Source organism: Adiantum capillus-veneris, chromosome 2 (assembly GCF_014529385.1).
Source record: "Adiantum capillus-veneris isolate H3 chromosome 2, ASM1452938v2, whole genome shotgun sequence".
NCBI lineage: Eukaryota > Viridiplantae > Streptophyta > Polypodiopsida > Polypodiales > Pteridaceae > Adiantum > Adiantum capillus-veneris.
The window spans coordinates 148,367,520-148,384,345 of NC_140932.1; the positions used below are offsets into that span (position 1 = coordinate 148,367,520).

Here is a 16,826-nt window from a genome sequence, read left to right on the forward strand (position 1 = left end):
ACAGGGGAACTGTCCCATTGCGTGCGGGAGCCCTTGGGACACGCGTAGGCGTGTTCGCTCCGTTAAAAACGATCCGAAACAGCGAATTACAGCCTGCTGTGTTTTTCTGCAGGTTTAGGGTTTCGCACCTCAACTGCAAGGGAACCCCGGGGGAGCCTCGTGAGAGCCTTGGGATGCGTGTACAGGCTTTTGGGCACCCGGCAGTGAAAAACAGGGAATTACAGCCCGCTGAAATTCTGTGACAGCTCACCAGAAAGCTTCCAGATAGCGAGGGAATCTGTCCTAGACAGGTGCTTTTGACCTACAGCGGTTTTTGCGCCATTATGCTGCCAAAATCAGGTCGAAAACCTGCGTTTTCAGCCCTCGCCAGGTTTGGACAGCTTTGTGAAAGCTTGTGCGAAGTGGTCGGATCGTCTACCTTAATTTGAATAAAGAAATACCGAAAGGAGCGCCAGTCTTTGGGGCCTACAGTGTGTCGGTCTCGTGTGCGCAGTGACATTCTAGTCGCTGGACGCAACTGTGTTCTCTTCCCTTCTCAGTGCTCTGTGTAAAGTTAACAGGTAATTGAAATAGTACCGCCCTCATAGTTGTACAGGCCGGTTATACATGATCTCTTCATTTTGGGCTCAGCTAAAACAATAAGGTGGTCGGTTCGATGGTGCGCTTCCAGGAATCAGATTAATAGTGTGATCCTCAGGACGAGATGGGGGCAACTTGCCTGGCAGGCCCTCAAAGAAACAATCAGCATGTGTGTGGAGAAAATCTTGGCGTTCTTTATCAAGCTGAGACATGTTCGTTCTGTGTTCATCATTTAACTCTTTCAAATAGATTGAGTAAACAAAGAGACTGGATTTCATTAATTTGGGAATGGCCGAAGTCGATACGATAGGGACGGAGTCGCCCTTCAATTTTTTACATCAAGTACAATTTTTCGGCCCTTTTCATTAGTCAAAGTCGCTTTTCTAGCCCCATAGTCGACCACGGCGTTGTTCTTATGGTACCAAGGGACTCCTAGGAGGACGTAACAGCCTTACAAAGGCATGATGTAGAAGTCCTCGTGCCCTAAATACCCCTGAAAATGCAACTAAAGTTTGCCAATGACAGGTGTAATGGCCATGCCCCGTCCGGGTGCCGCTAGAACTGCCTCTGCTGGTGGTCCCTTCCTGTCTGGTGTAATCTCAGGCCGCGCCGCCAATTCAGGTGAAATGAAGTTGGCCTTGGCTCCTCCATTGAAGAAAATCAGGGCTTTTTGATCTTTCACTTTGCCCCATGCTCGGCAAAGTTCTGTACTTTCATCTATCAAACTTGGGTCAGTATCCATGCAATTTGGTACCAGTCCTACTTCATCTTGCCTTTCTGCCACGTTCCTCTGCTGCTCTAGAACTCTTTGGCCTGTCTTCAGTCTGTCCTTGCTGTGCCTTTTTGGGGCACTTTGCGGAGATATGCCCTTGTTCCCCGCAACCAAAACACTTCACCTCTTTGTTTTTTCTTTCTACTTCATTGTTGGAGGTTTGTCTGGTTCTCTGAGTCAAGATCTCATTAGTGGGGTAGGTCAAATTTCCCGAATGTATCGAGAAACCCCGTTTCGCATGACCCATTACTTCTTGGATATAATTCAACTTTTGTTCAAGGCAGTAGTCTCGGATCTCTGTAGGAAGTCCGCAGCAAAACCGCCGAATGTGTTCCTTAAAGGTGGCCTTCTTAAATGAAGAGGTTGGTAGAAAAGAGTCCCAAAACCTCTCGCAATAAGCGTCCAAAGAATCTCCCATGGTCCTCTGAAGATGGCTCCAAGCGGTTCTTATATCCCGTTCGTACTCTCGGGTCAGCCAAGAAGAAATAAAGAGCCTTTTGAATTTCAACCACTTGACAAGAGCTTCTTTCCTCGGAAGAAGAGTGGACCACCATGTTAGAGCATTTTCTTTAAGAAAAGATGCAGCCCTCCTAATCTTGGAGTGCTCTGAGTAGTGCCCTCCAAAGAAGGCTATGTCAAACTGCTGGAAGAAGGCCAAAGCCCTCGGAGCATCTCGGAATCTAGAAAAGGATTCAAATTTCATCGACTGTACACCTTTAAATTCTTTTGTTTTCTTGCTCTTGTCCTCGAGGAAGCCATATCGGCTGGCTCTGTAGAAGTGCTTCTTCTTTGGATAAAACATATGGTCATTGGAGTCTGAACTCCGTAGAGCTATCAGAAACTGGTTGGAATATGAGTTTCTTTGCCTTTTTCTTGCCCTTTCCAAAGCTTTGCTTTTTGCTTCGTTTTTTGCCTTTTCTATCCTCGTCGCTCGAGTCAGAAGAGCTAGAACAATTGTCAGAAGAAGAGGAAGAAGAAGAACTGGGTAGTCCTTCAAAGCGTACACGCTTCTTCTGCTTTCTTGCGGATGCAAAAGAAGATCGATGGCCCAAATAACCAGGGTAGTCATGTTAAAGTTTAGGCATCTCAAGTGAGCTGCACAATGTGATCCCATTATTCCAGCATATGGTCATTGGAGTTTGAACTCCGTAGAGCTATCAGAAACTGGTTGGAATATAAGTTTCTTTGCCTTTTTCTTGCCCTTTCCAAAGCTTTGCTTTTTGCTTCGCTTTTTGCCTTTTCTATCCTCGTCGCTCGAGTCAGAAGAGCTAGAACAATTGTCAGAAGAAGAGGAAGAAGAAGAACTGGGTAGTCCTTCAAAGCGTACACGCTTCTTCTGCTTTCTTGCGGATGCAAAAGAAGATCGATGGCCCAAATAACCATGGTAGTCATGTTAAAGTTTAGGCATCTCAAGTGAGCTGCACAATGTGATCCCATTATTTAGTTTGGCTTTTAGGTATTTATTTTACTTATTTGTCAAAGTCTTGGGTAGGGCAATTTACTAGGCTTGCTATATAAGCAACTCCTTGCCTCCATTGTATACACATTCAGTTATTCATTGCCAAGGTTGATTGGTTCAGCAGACTCTCTCTCTCTCTCTCTCTCTCTCTCTCTCTCTCTCTCTCTCTCTCTCTCTCTCTCTCTCCCCCCCCCTTGGTCTCTACGCTTCCGCATTGTCGACTTTGACATGGTATCAGAGCTTAGTGCTTGAAGCCCTTGGCGTGGAGGAGCCGTGCAAAGCTTGAGAAGAAAACTGCATCCTGTGTTGGTCGTCGGCATCCTTTTAAAGCCCAAAGCGTTTTAAAACAATGGGCGTTTTTGGCTCCTTCACCAGCGTTTGATGTTTTGAGCGTTTTCCCGGCATTGCTTGCTTTCGAAGCGTTTTAAAATGCTGGCAGCAGAGGCAGCGAGCTCCCTCAAGTTCCCCTAGCAGTGCCCCCTCCTGCTAGCGTTTTGAGACGCCCTGCGCGTCAGCGCCCTGCCCCCTGTGCAACGTTTTGAGACGCCCTGTGCGTCAACGCCCTGCCCCCTCCTGTGCAGCATTTTGAGACGCTCTATGCGTCAGCGCCCTGCCCCCTCCTGTGCACCATTTTGAAACACCGACTGCATTAGACCTTGGCCTTGCAACGACAACCCAGATCCCATCTGCGTTTTGAAACGTTGGCTAGGAAGCTTGCCCCCCTCCTAGCAGCGTTTTGAAACGGCAATCGACGGCCCGACCTCCCCTTCTCCTTGGTGTGGCAGCGTTTCAAAACGTTGTCCCCTAGAAGTCTCTCGAGGCTTTTTGAGCAGCAGAGACAATTGAGACGATTGCTCTCTTGGACGATTGGAGCTAGGAGATTGGAGCTGAGAGAGGAGTCGTGCCGAACCTTAGGAGCAGATTGGAAGAGGCTTGGAGATCGAATTGGACGGGGAGTGCTAAGCTTTCAGTGGCCAATTGGTGGGAGTTACGAGCGGTTTCGAGTGCCAGAGAGGGATAGCAGAGGGTACGGAGCAATTTGGCATAATGCCGTGGAGCGGATTGACATTGGCTTGGATAACGGAACTCTTCGCCCTTGTTATGCACATTATATTGTGGAAGCGGCTATCATTGATAGAGTTTCGGATGTCGTAGAGGGATAGCAGATTGTGTGCATCCCATTGCGTGTGGAGTTCCCTTTGCGGTGGAATTGAAGCGGCTTGGATCTTTTTCGGCTTGGTTTGTACGGCTTTTTTTTGGAGTGCGAGAAGGTACCCGACTACCAGATTTTGCAACCTCAATATGTCCCTACCTTGCTCGAGGCGTGACAAAACGACCAAAACCAACCAAAAGCTATGGATAACAGATCGTCAACCATCCATTTAGCAACCTATGCATCGGCACAGTTCTCAAGGAACTCGGTAAATTGTTTGGCTCAAGTTTGTGAAGTCAAAAGCAAATGGCAGAGTTTGCTAGAGAACAACGGCAAAGGTCAGTTGGACACAGATGGAAGAACCAGTACTCAGTTAGCTACCTTGATATCCGAGACGTACAACCACAGTCATAAATGTGATTCAACGCTTTGTTTGGCTCGAGAGTTTGAAGCCAAAGGCAAAAGCAGAAACTCACAGATAGACAAGGACAAAGGTAAGCTGGACAGAGATTACGGTAATAAAGATTTGACAGAGAAGATTGGCATGGCACACGTGGTGGTGGCCACAGTGGCCTCGACGTCAGATTTCTAGTCAAATGACAGGTGTCACCACTAGCTTCAGCCAAAAAGAGGCTTGTGAGTGGCAGAGAGGGGCAAGCAATGCTCCCTATAATTAATTTGGACCCTTGTGTTGGAGCTCAAGTTACTGGTGTTTGGACCCGTAGGTCGGAGTTCAATGCACTAGCAGGGAACCAGTCAGACGTCTAAAACACTATGGCTGGGCTAGCCAATTCATTGTTGTTGGTCGGATCATGGACAGGATGTGTTCCAACAGTTCATTATCTTGGAGTTTTATATTTTGGACGTGACGTGTTCCTAGTTTACGAATAGGGATTATGGTCTACAGTTCAAAGTTTCTACAAAGGCAACCGATGCTCAAGATGGCAATACTTTTAGGTACAAAGTTGAGGAGAGCAACACCGAGGTGTATCCAGTATCCCGGCCGGTGCTGGAGTGTCCATGGTAGCTTCTTCTTGGTCTCACTATTGATGTCCACTATGAGCTGCAGAGAGGGTGATAAAGTTTAGGCATCTCAAGTGAACTGCCCAATGTGATCCCATTATTTAGTTTGGCTTTTAGGTATTTATTTTACTTATTTGTCAAAGTCTTGGGTAGGGCAATTTACTAGGCTTGCTATATAAGCAACCCCTTGCCTCCATTGTATACACATTCAGTTATTCATTGCTAAGGTTGATTGGTTCAGCGGACTCTCTCTCTCTCTCTCTCTCTCTCTCTCTCTCTCTCCTTGGTCTCTACACTTCCACATCATCGACTTTGACAAGCCTGTCCCCTTCTTGCGCTTTTTCAATTTCTTTTTGGATTGATTTTTCGTGTCCAAAAGCTGACTGATATGAGTCTGAACCACCTCTTGAAGTTCTTGTTCTGTAAACATCCTCGGAGAAGGAGGTTTCTTGATTGCCGGTTTGATTGGTGGTTCGGTGGCTTTTTGCCATTGAATATGCACTTTAACGATGGATTACTGAGACAAAAATTTTGCAAACTGAGGGTGTTTCGCCAATTTAATCATCTGTTTTGTGCACTCATCAACCTACTATCGACGCTGCATCTCTTGAAGTTCATACTGAGTAGGCCGAGGTGGCCCATACTCTTTCTCTGTTAATTCGTTTAAATCTTCTGTGTGGTCTCCTCCCGCATCAGCGAATGCAGAAGAAGTCGACTGATTCTTTTCGGAATCCAGAAGTGTTGTGATATAAGAGATCGGATTTCCCGGTAGAAGAGAAATTGGCCATGCTCTGATACCACTGTAACAAACTTGGACACCCCAAGTGAAGATTCTGCCGCGACACAGCAAAGATTCACTTCAAAATAACTCATCGAACAAAAGAGAGTCGACACGGACCGGCGTAGTTCCGTGCCAAGAGATAATGGCCCCAAAGACTAGCGCCCCTTTAGCTATTTATTTTTATATTAATCTTTGAGCAAAGCACAATTGAGCCAGTGGGTGCTCACTCTCAGACTCTGCATCCAGATGCTTTGAGAAGTGAGCCCCTAAGGCCATTTATAAAGGATTTACAAGGGATGTTAAAAGCAAAGCCCCAAAAGCTTCAAACTCAAAAGCAATGATCTCCAAAAGCTACCAATGCTAAAAACTGCCCAAAAAACTATCAGGGTAATTTGCGAAAAATCTGTATGCCATGTCAGCGCAAAAAGCGGGTGTCCGTACTGTCTACTACGTCAGCACCTGTCAACGCGTATCGCGGAGATCCGTACAACCAGCCAGCACTAGTCGCGGAATTCCGTATTGCCACATCAGCCTGTCGGTGCATTTTTGGGAGTGTGCCACGTCACCATGTGTGTGTGTGCGTGCACGCGTGCGTGTAGGTGGCTATGCCACGTCACTAGTTTGTGACAAGAACCCCTGTTCCTAGGGTTACCCGGGGTCGGTGTCTAGCTCTCTGCAATTCTGCTACTAAATATATGCAACGGATCACTTTCAACATTTTACCAATCATTTAGGATCGTGGGGTTTTTTGCCATGACATAGGGCAATTTCCCAATAGCCCTATCTAGACAACCCCTCTCCTTGTATTCTTGGCATGTTGATTCAATGCAAAGATCCAACGTTTGGGGCACACTCATTCTCTCTCTAGAGTTTCCATATTAGAGCGTACCGTGTGTGTGCGTTTTTCTCTCTCTAGCATTTTTCCCAGCACCATCGATCTCTCTCCTCCTCAACATTTTGGCCATCGATCTCCCTTCCCTGTACTAGCGCTCCCTATCCTCTCCACACTGAGCCCCTACACGTGTGTTTACATGCGTGCTTGGCTGCCCGTGCATGTTCAGTGGGTGGTACGCGTTAGGAGCTTGACGACGAGCAGATCCATCACGATCGATACGAGATCTATTGGTTGCCGTTTCCCGAGAGGAGGTTTGCTCGCAGTTGCAGAGGAGTTCATCACCCGGTTCACCCTTTTACGCTGCACCTTTAACCTGGTACCAGAGCCACGGCGTGCTCTCGAATCGGATCGGTGATTTGTGCGAGTTTGTGGTGCTGATTTTCCGCGACGAGAAGAGACGGTTTGCTGTTTTTTCTGCGTTTTTCACTCTTTTGGGGCTGATTTCGGTTGTATGGGCAGATTTTCACATTTTAATTTCAACCTCGACCTAGCCTTATCACATGCCTAAATTTTCCAACACCATGGAGAGGACTGATGATTCTGAAACAAGTTCAGCCCGTGATGGCGAAGCGGAAGAGAACGGCGGTGGTGCACCCACCGTCAACGAAGAATGGGGAGATTGGTCCCAGTTCTACCCGGCGTAGGTGATCAACCAATCAAGATACCTACCCTCCCTACCTTTCCCTCGGATCGGCAATTGAATGGAAACAACTATGCCATTTGGAAAGCCGCCATGATGGCGGTCTTTGACTCTTACGAGCTTGGAGGTTTTGTCTCGAGCAACTTTCAAAAGCCAAAGGACCCTGTGGGAGCGAAGTTATGGGGGAGCGAAGTTATGGGAGCATGTCAATGCTCGGATTCAATCTTTCATTATCCTCAACAGTACACCATCAGTTATTAGCAACATACAATTGATGAAAGATGCAAAGTTGATTAGGGATCGGCTTTCTTCCCTTTATTATCGAGTTTCTCCAATGAAGCAGATAGCCCTCGAGGTGCAATTGAGGACCTTGGATGCGAAGCACTCTTCCATGCGGGGTCACATCAACAAGATGCAAGAGCTTCAGCAAGAGATACTTCATATGGAAATCTTATCAGTTCAGAGGACATGGCCATCCAGCTTTTGGCTCAATTGCCTCCTCGGTACTCAACCTTCTATTCTTCTTTCATTATGAGTCCCCGACCTTTGTTCATCAAGATTCTCCACACAAAGGACTCTCCAAGGACATCAAAGGTCAAGTTGACTCTTGCGGGTCAAGATGATCATGATTGGATTCTGGATAGTGGTGCCTCACGGCACATGACCTCCCATAGCCATAATTCTCTGCAAGTGTAGCACCTCTTTTCACTCAAAAGTGAAAAGAGGTGCTAGCAAGAAGAGTGATGGTATATGAAAAGACTGTAAAAGGGGTGGTAGCCACCTTTATAGATGACACAGATGTCTGGATCTATATGAACACATGAATGGTATGCCAAAGATAGAACCCATCTGCCTCAACATGTCCGACACCGAAAACTGTGCAAGTAGCAATAGAAAAGCTATTTTTACAAAATACTCCGGGACCTGACATCTGTCCTCAAAAGCAGCTAATGTAAAATCCTCACACCACGGATGCAAGAGAACCAATCTATTCCCAAAGCCAAAAGGAGTGCGGCTCACAATGTAACAGGTGGGCACCACGTGCCCATGGAAAAGAACAGACTGAACAGACTTTAGACGCTTCAAAAAAACTGAACTGAAAGAGATGCATGATACACGAGACATGGAGTGGCAGAGTTCCACCCCAAGAGAGCACTGTTCCTAAACCATGGCTCCCCTTTCGGTATTTCTTTATATTGCTTCAACTTAGTACAACGGTTGTGGCTCTACTCTGCATCTGCCCGCGGTAGAAATGCTAGAGAGAGCCCACAATTCATACTTAAAGGCCCTAGGCCTTCTAAAAGCAGTTTACATGAAAAGCATTAAACCCAAAAGCATATGGTCCAAAAGCTGGCACTGAAAAGCTGCCAGCGCAAAGTCCAAAAATCCATACAATTGCCACGTCGGCAGTCGGCAGCGCAATTTGTGGATGTCCGTACAATTTGCCACGTCATCGTGTCAGCGTGAAGTCTGGGTGTCCGTTCAGCAGGCTTCCACGTCATCAATTTGTACGCAGGGTCTTTGTATGTGTGACTCCTTAATTTTAGGCCCCATCACAGAGGGGTCCCATTTGTTGGTTGCGGGTTAGGATTTTAATCCTAACCCTTCTTTGATAATTGGGCCATTCGGCGAGGGTTGGTAAAGACTTCTTCTTCTGCTGCTTCTACTAGGGTTTAGGCCCCTCCGCCGAGATCTGCAGGTTGGCTAGGGTTAGGCTCAGGGAGCCCTAACCTATTAGATCTTTGATGGCTTGACATGTCCGAAGTTTATCCGAGGGTCATTCGGTTTTCTCATTCCAAATCGGAGCCCTTGATATTCTGGCGTAGCAAAATTAGCAGACTGCGCTGATCTGGCAGACGTGGCAGCGGGCAGCACCACGCTCTGTAGCTCTCTGGTTGTAAGAGACCTACACAAATATGTCAAAAGCTATGTCCGCCACTGATGTATCATGTAGCGAACCAACATGTCGCGTGCCAGCTACCCGACTGATCTCAAGTATCTGCTGTATGAAACCTCCTGTAGTAGCTCAAAGAAGCCGAGGGACTGTAAGACTCTGCCTCCCAGGTCATCCGCATCCACTCTAACATGTTTTGACCAAAAAAAGCTGCAGATCTATGGCACAACCATACTGTAAGAGAGGTAGAAGGGACCCACTTGTCGTACATGCACATCTCTCTGACCAAACCAACTTCCTCAAGAATTCACTAAACTGACTCTCAAACAAAACTGTAAACTATCTAATATCTATGTAGTAACTGGCCTCCACCATCGCTTGCTCCTGTATGATATCTTAGACAGCCTTCCTAGTCTAAAAGATATCCTCATGTAAAACCCGCACTCTGAATCTGATCATGAATATTGGACAGAAAAATTTGACGTCCTCCTGACACCTGGAAAAACATGTTGGCACCTAATGGCCCGCTCCCAAAGGAATTTTGAAAAGATCGATGCAAGACTACAAATGACTCTCACAAACAGAGCTTAGTTTTGAAAAAAGAAAAAGATTCTCCATGGACCACACGAAAAGAAATGGGTAGGCAAGATCTTGAATATCGGGATATCGAGATATCGAGAGTTTGTGTAACGGAGTCTTTGCTCTTGATCATCTTGGATATCATAGAGACCAAAGGCCTTAATATTGATCTCCATGCATCATAAGTCTGACCCTGTCTGCTACGTTGGGCCCCATTCCTCTACACCATATAGCATAGTAGATGTGACTAAAGCATCAACAACCACAGCTTTGTCTAGCTTTGTGTGGGGTAGTAAGGCAGCATATCCCGATCTCAAATATCCGGATATCGAGAGTTTGTGCGACGGAGTCTCTGCTCTTGATCATCTTGGATATCATAGAATTAGAGACTAGAGGCCTTATCGATATATCGATCTCCACTCATCATAAGTCCAACCCTGTCTACTACGTTGGGCCCCATTTCTCTACACCATATAGCATAGAATTTGTGACTAGAGCATCAACAACCACAGCTCTGTCTAGCTTTGTGTGGGGTAGCAAGGCAGTATATCCTCGTGTCAATTCGAACATCTGGAGTCTATGAGCTAGTACAGAGCACACTCAAATATGCAAGAGGGAGAGGAGAGAGATTATATTGAACATAGAGTGAGGGAAATCCATTTGCATAGCATTAATTGATTGTTATATGATCACTTGATTAACAAGGTGGTGTTAATGCCCTTCCTAGGCTTACATGCATACTACTATGATTCATTCGATATGAATGCTAGAATGGCAATGGTCTTGAAAAGTTGTATATCAAGTACTCTATCAGCCAAAGGGCTCAGTTGACTACTGCACCACAAACCATTCCCGTACCTAAATGTACAAAAGCAGACTAAAATATCCTCACATGCTATATTCGATTCGATCAACTGCATTAAATGAACAGTAGTGGTTTTGGAAAAATGTTGGCTCCTTTATTAGTGGACACTCCAGAGAAAGTATTCCCTCAACTAATTGAATGAAAGAATTTAGTGATAGAAGTCATTGCAGAATATTAAACAAGGGTCCTTATAGAGTTTAGTGAGTATGAACCTTACTTATAGCCTGATGGTAATGTTTCAATAGGTGGTCTGAGCATGTCCCAAACTTCATCACCAACAGCAACTCTCCAAACCTGTTTATGTTCTAGTAATCTTAGAAACTATTTTTAGAGCCTAACAAAGACAGATAAATATGTCGATCTTAATCCTTTGTGTTTGATTGTGATTAGACACCTTCCGTTCAAAGACAACAAGGCTGGCTATGCTGAGAAGATTAAGACATCCTTGCCTTCACAAGTACGCTATCAATCTAAATTACAAGATCACCAGCATTGTTGAGAAGAGAACAAAGAGCACAATTAAGCAGACGTGAGCAAAGCAACCAATTCGTAGTAGCCATGAGTTGGAAGTTCATAATAGAGTTTCACGTATTTTCCCTGAGTGACGACTAAGCTGTAACCAAAGAATTATATTGTTACATAAGCATCAAGACTAGAAATCCATTAGACGATATACGAGAAATGGAAGCGAGAGTCATGACATGCATCATGGCCACTGGCCAAGGTAGAGTGACGAGTAAGCTGTAACCAGAAGAATTATATGGAGATCTTGACTGACGACTAGAAATCTTAAATGATAAACTAAAAATGGGAGCGGGAGAGTCATAACATACATCATGGCCACTGGCCAACACACAGAGCACCCACATGGTCACTATGATGGCGAGGATGATACGTAGCAAACCTTCAGTGCCACATAAAATCATCAGAGCTGAGTTTGTTGCACCACCCGTGTTGGTAGAGGCACTGTTCCAGATCATCTGCTGTATGGATAGACTCAGAGAGATGCCTCCCGATCACCTATTATGCAGATCCTTTGAGGCATCCAGACGGTTTGCACCACAGAGAGATCTCCCTACAGTCTAAAAGTACACAAGGGGGAACAACACTCACAGATTGAAATTTCTTCCAGAGGTCTACCCTTCACAGCAGGTCGTCACACTACATTCTGCAGGAAGCCTACAGGCTAGTAGGCGACAGAGAGCACTTGGGCTACAAGATGCCTCAACTCTAGCACTTGGAAACACAGAGAAAGATCAGGGCTCGACAACACACACACCCTTTTTTTTTGTAAATCAATTTGATTTACCTATCTGTGGGAAACCTCAAAGAGAGGAAAACCCACCAAAAAGATTTACAAGGAAAGGAACACAACAGTGTTCGGCTGTACAAAATATCTAAAAGCATTCATAAGAAAGCTGATGTATCTTTGCCGTGATATCACCAACTTCCAAGGCGAACCGCAAAGACTGCCGAAGGGAAATCGACAGGTAGGGGATCTGTATGAATGCGATGGAACATATAGCCATTACGTTGTCGCCACAGGCTCCAGTACGCCCAAAACCTGACCCACATGAAGAAGGCTGCAAAGCACTGCAACGCCAGCGAGAAGATACCAAAAACCCAAAACCGCTTATGAAAGACCGTCGCGGGAAAACGTAGCCGCATACACGCAGATACCCGACGAAGGAAGTCTCGAGTGACACAACAATCCCACAAGAGGTGACAAACATCCTCCTCGGCAGATAAGCAACGGACACATGATGAAGGGCGGATACGGAGCATCCTAAGAAAGGTACCCACTGGGAGCACACCAAGTAAACACCGCCAAAGAAACAAATGCTCTTTCAATGGCAAATGGCTTTCCCATATTGCAGATATAATCCTGCGCCACCAAATATCTGATTTATGCATGTGCCAAATAGCGTTGCAATGATCAGCAATCCATGGACGAGGCAGAAGAAGAGCATATGCCCGGCCGGCAGAAATATCTTGAAATGGCATTTCCGCAAGCTTCCAGTCAGAAATGCGATCACCATCAGCCAAAGGTGAAACGGGCAAGAAACCTGTCAACATTTGCTGTAATTCTCTCCAAAACTGGCGATAGTGCATGCCCAATCCAAAGCGGCGAGCGGCAAATGGAAACTCGAAAGTGGAACCAGCTGCATCCACCACATCCTCAACCACTCGAATGCCAGAGAGGAAATACGCCTGGTGAGGCGAGCGGTCAACCAAAGTAAGAGAAAGAGCCCGACTCCAATGAAGGCTCTCCGCACGAAGTGAGTTTCCTTCTCTCCGAGCATTCCATGAGAGATGAATCGTAACCTGTTTCCATGCAGAAAGCAAGGTGGAAGAAAGTGGGCATCCAGGAATATGACCATCCATCTAACCAAATATTGCCTCCCACATGGATGATTGCCAGTGACCAAATGAGGATGTAACCACATGCTGACTCAAGTATGCAAACGTAAGCGTCCAAGGCTGAGATTGTGGCGAACGCGTTGCCACAAATGAGACAAAATGGCCGACATGAGAGAGTCAAGAAAATGACGAGGCCAATGCAACAATGGCAAAAAGAACTGAACGTATGCCATGAGGATACTCTGAACAATTCGCAGGCGAACATGTAGCGGCCAGGTAGAAAGCTTCTAGTAATGCAATTTAACATTCAAGCGATTCATAACCCAATCCACTTTCTGCGTGTGAGTAACATTCCATCCAATTCAATAACCAATGCCTAGTGATTACATTTGGAAGAACAATCTCTCCTGCCCACAACAAAGCATGCCAATCACAAGAACGAAGCGGCAGAAGCTTTGATTTACGGAAATTGACTTTAAGACCAGCCGCAATCGCAAACAATTCCAAAGCGTTTATAATCTCTTGAACATCGTTTTGCTGATTGCGGGGCATAAATAGCAAGTCATATGCATAAGCCTGCCCAATAAAAGTATGACCCAATGGTAGCTGCAAACCATGAAGACGCTGCGCAGAGGTCAAGTGATCAAGATACATCAACAAAGGATGAGAGGCAATTGCATACAGCAAAGCACTAATAGGGCAACCTTGCCTAACCGAACAACCAAGCGGCCACGATTCTGTCAATTCCCCATCCAAGATTCCCAAAGATGTACTACAATCATACAAGAAATAAACCACATTAGCCAACTTAGGACCAAATCCTAGACATCTCATTGTGGTAGCAATGAAGTCCCAGTGCACAGTGTCAAAGGCCTTTTCAATATCAACTTGCATGACCAGCACATCTTGTTGCGTATACTTAGCATACTCCATGCCAATCATAAGATTGGCCAAATTGTCCATGATTTGACGACGAGGAATGAAACCATACTGAGCCTGATGAAGTCCTGTAAAAAAATAGTCCTTGATGCGGTGGACCAACATTTTAGCCAAAATCTTGTATATCACCGGCATCAAAGTTATGGGCCGCCAATGAGAGAACTGCTCACAAAGCGCTTGCTTGGGCAACAACTTAAGTAAGCCCTCTTTCCATGAAATTGGTACACACAGACACACACACACACACACACACACACACAAATGTTATATTAACGTCTTCAAAAGGCCAAAATGACCTTGAGACCAAACTGTTACAAAATTGTGAATATGATACCATGTCTGGGTACAAAAAGACTAGAACAAAAATACTACTACTACTAGAATCCATCCTCATCTGCACTCTGGATGTTGAGAGAGTATGGCTCGAATCCTCTGCTGTAGTCTCCGTCAATGTTGTGTAGCCCCTCCCCTCAATCGTGGCCGTCTAGATTTCCGTAGCTCTAGTGCTCGGTCGATGAGAGTGCCGGTAGTGGTCGAATGAGTGTGGGCCGAGCTCTGCATTGTTGGCTGCTCCTCTGGCTATCCCATATCTAGTGAAAAGAATCTATAATATGTCTCTGGGACTCTCTCTCTAGCTCTCCCTACTAAAGTGTCTCTATATCTGTGTAACTCAAGTAGATATAACCCAAGGCATCTCTGATCCTCATAACTCATGACCCTAGAGAAAGGACCGAAACCCTCTCTGAATAAGCAGTGGAAACGGCCCCGAATCTCATAGTACACTCTGCAATGACATGCAATGTAGCTCTGTCTCTCGCTCTAGCTAGCATAAGCGGCATATCCTGTTGTCTGCTGGTATCCCTCTGAATCTACCAGTCTCAAACTCCAACTGATGTGAGGATGTGCGTATCTGACCAATGGCACACCGCAAACCATGAGACATATGTGTATCCATGTAGCTGGCTCGAATCACAAACCCATCTCCTGTGAGGCAGAGAAGATGCTCTCTATAGAAAGCCATCTTTGTGCCCAACTCCTGTGGCGGCTCTATCCATGTCCTACAGGTATCGGGCTGGATCAGGTCCTGACGAATGAGTCTAGTAATCTCCACCTGTGTAAGAGACATCGAGGGTGTCTGAAGAGAGTACTGGAAAGAGAGAGAGAGAGAGAGAGAGAGAGAGAGAGAGAGAGAGAGAGAGAGAGAGAGAGAGAGAGAGAGAGAGAGAGAGAGAGAGAGAGAGAGAGAGAGAGAGAGAGATATGAAATGAAATTAAATGTTATATTAACGTCTTCAAAAGGCCAAAATGACTATGAGACCAATCTATTACAAAATGGTGAATCTAATACCATGTCTGGGTACAAAAGAACTAGATACTACTACTAGAATCCATCCTCATCTGCACTCTGGATAACGAGAGAGTATGGCTCGAATCCTCTGTTGTAGTCTCCCTCGATGCTGTGTAGCCCCTCTCCTCAATCGTGGCTGTCTGGATTTCTGTAGCTCCTGTGCTCGGTCGATGAGAGTGCTGGTAGTGGCCGAATAAGTGTGGGCCGAGCTCTGCAATGATGACTGCTCCTCTGGCTGTCCCATATCTAGTGAAAAGAAATCTGTAATCTTGTCTCTGGGACTGTCTCTCTCTATCTCTCCCCAGTAAAGTGTCTCTATAGTTGTGTAACTCAAGTAGATATAGCCCAAGACATCTCTGATCCTCATAACTCATGACCCTAAAGAAAGGACTAAAACCCTCTTTTAATAAGCAATGGAAACGGCCCGTATCTCATAGTACACTGTGCAATGACATATGTAATGTAGCTCTGTCTCTGGGCTCTAACTAGCATAAGCGGCATATCCTGTTGTCTATTGGTATCCCTCTAAATCTACCAGTCTCAATCTCCAGCTGATGTGAGGATCTGCATATCTGACCAATGGCACACCGCAAACCATGAGACATATGTGTGTCCATGTAGCTGGGTCGAATCACAAATCCATCTCCTATGAGGTGGAGAAGATGCTCTCTATAGAAACCCATCTTCGTGCCCAACTCCTGTGGCGGCTCTATCCATGTCCTACTGGTATCCAACTGGATTAGGTCCTCATGAATGAGTCTAGTATCTCCACCCGTGTAAGAGACATCGATCGTGCCTGAAGAGAGTGCTGGAAAGGGAGCAGCGTGTCCATGGTGAAACCATGCGTATGAAACCATGATGTCATCTGTGCATACCAGCATGAAGTGTCCCCCTGAAGAGATAATTGTCTGGAAGACTCAAGGGCCAGTCTAGCATATCTGTCTCTAGTAGTATCCCACAAGCTGTGCACAAAGGAGACTAATCTGGTAAGCGCCTCAATCTCCATAGGAGGGGTCTTCGACAAAAGCACTTTTTCTTTTCCATTAGCTCTGCTCGAATGATAGCGTGGGGTATGGAGGCCTTGGCTTTGATCAGTCAAGAGATCATAGATACCAAGGGCCTCTCCATACGTCTCGAACCATCCTAGCCTACAGAAATTCCCCATGTCTGCACCCAATACAACATAGATGAGGCTACTAAGGTATCAAAGAGCCATAACTTTGTCCAAGGTTCCTGGAACTGAACCTGCGAACACATCCTCTCCAAGCCTCCCAAGGACGCAAAAGCTCTAGTCAGTCTAGTCTCTGCTGCTCCCAAAGAAAGCCTCGGCCCAGTGAAGACAACCCCAAGGTAAGTGTATGCACTATATACTCTACAATCACTTGACCATATGTGAAAGTCGGTGCTGATCTCCTGATCCACTGTGGTGTGGTGTTAAACACCATAACCTTGGTTTTACCAAGGTCTACAGACAATCCACTATCCTTTGCAAATTTGTGTAATGCATCCAACTATCGTTGCATACCCTCTGGTGAGTCA

The 16,826-nt window shown here is 45.8% G+C and overlaps 1 protein-coding gene across 3 annotated transcripts in view; it reads right to left on the reverse strand.

Annotated features, from left to right (window-relative positions):
- LOC147463833 (uncharacterized protein C16C9.01c-like) overlaps positions 1-16,826 on the reverse strand; it is an 88,830-nt gene that overhangs the window by 26,383 nt on the left and 45,621 nt on the right. For all 3 annotated transcript variants that reach the window (XM_086529622.1, XM_086529618.1, XM_086529626.1), the window contains exon 5: positions 10,858-10,934. In XM_086529622.1, the coding sequence (XP_086385748.1) occupies positions 10,858-10,934 (77 nt within the window). The remainder of the gene's footprint in view (positions 1-10,857; positions 10,935-16,826) is intronic.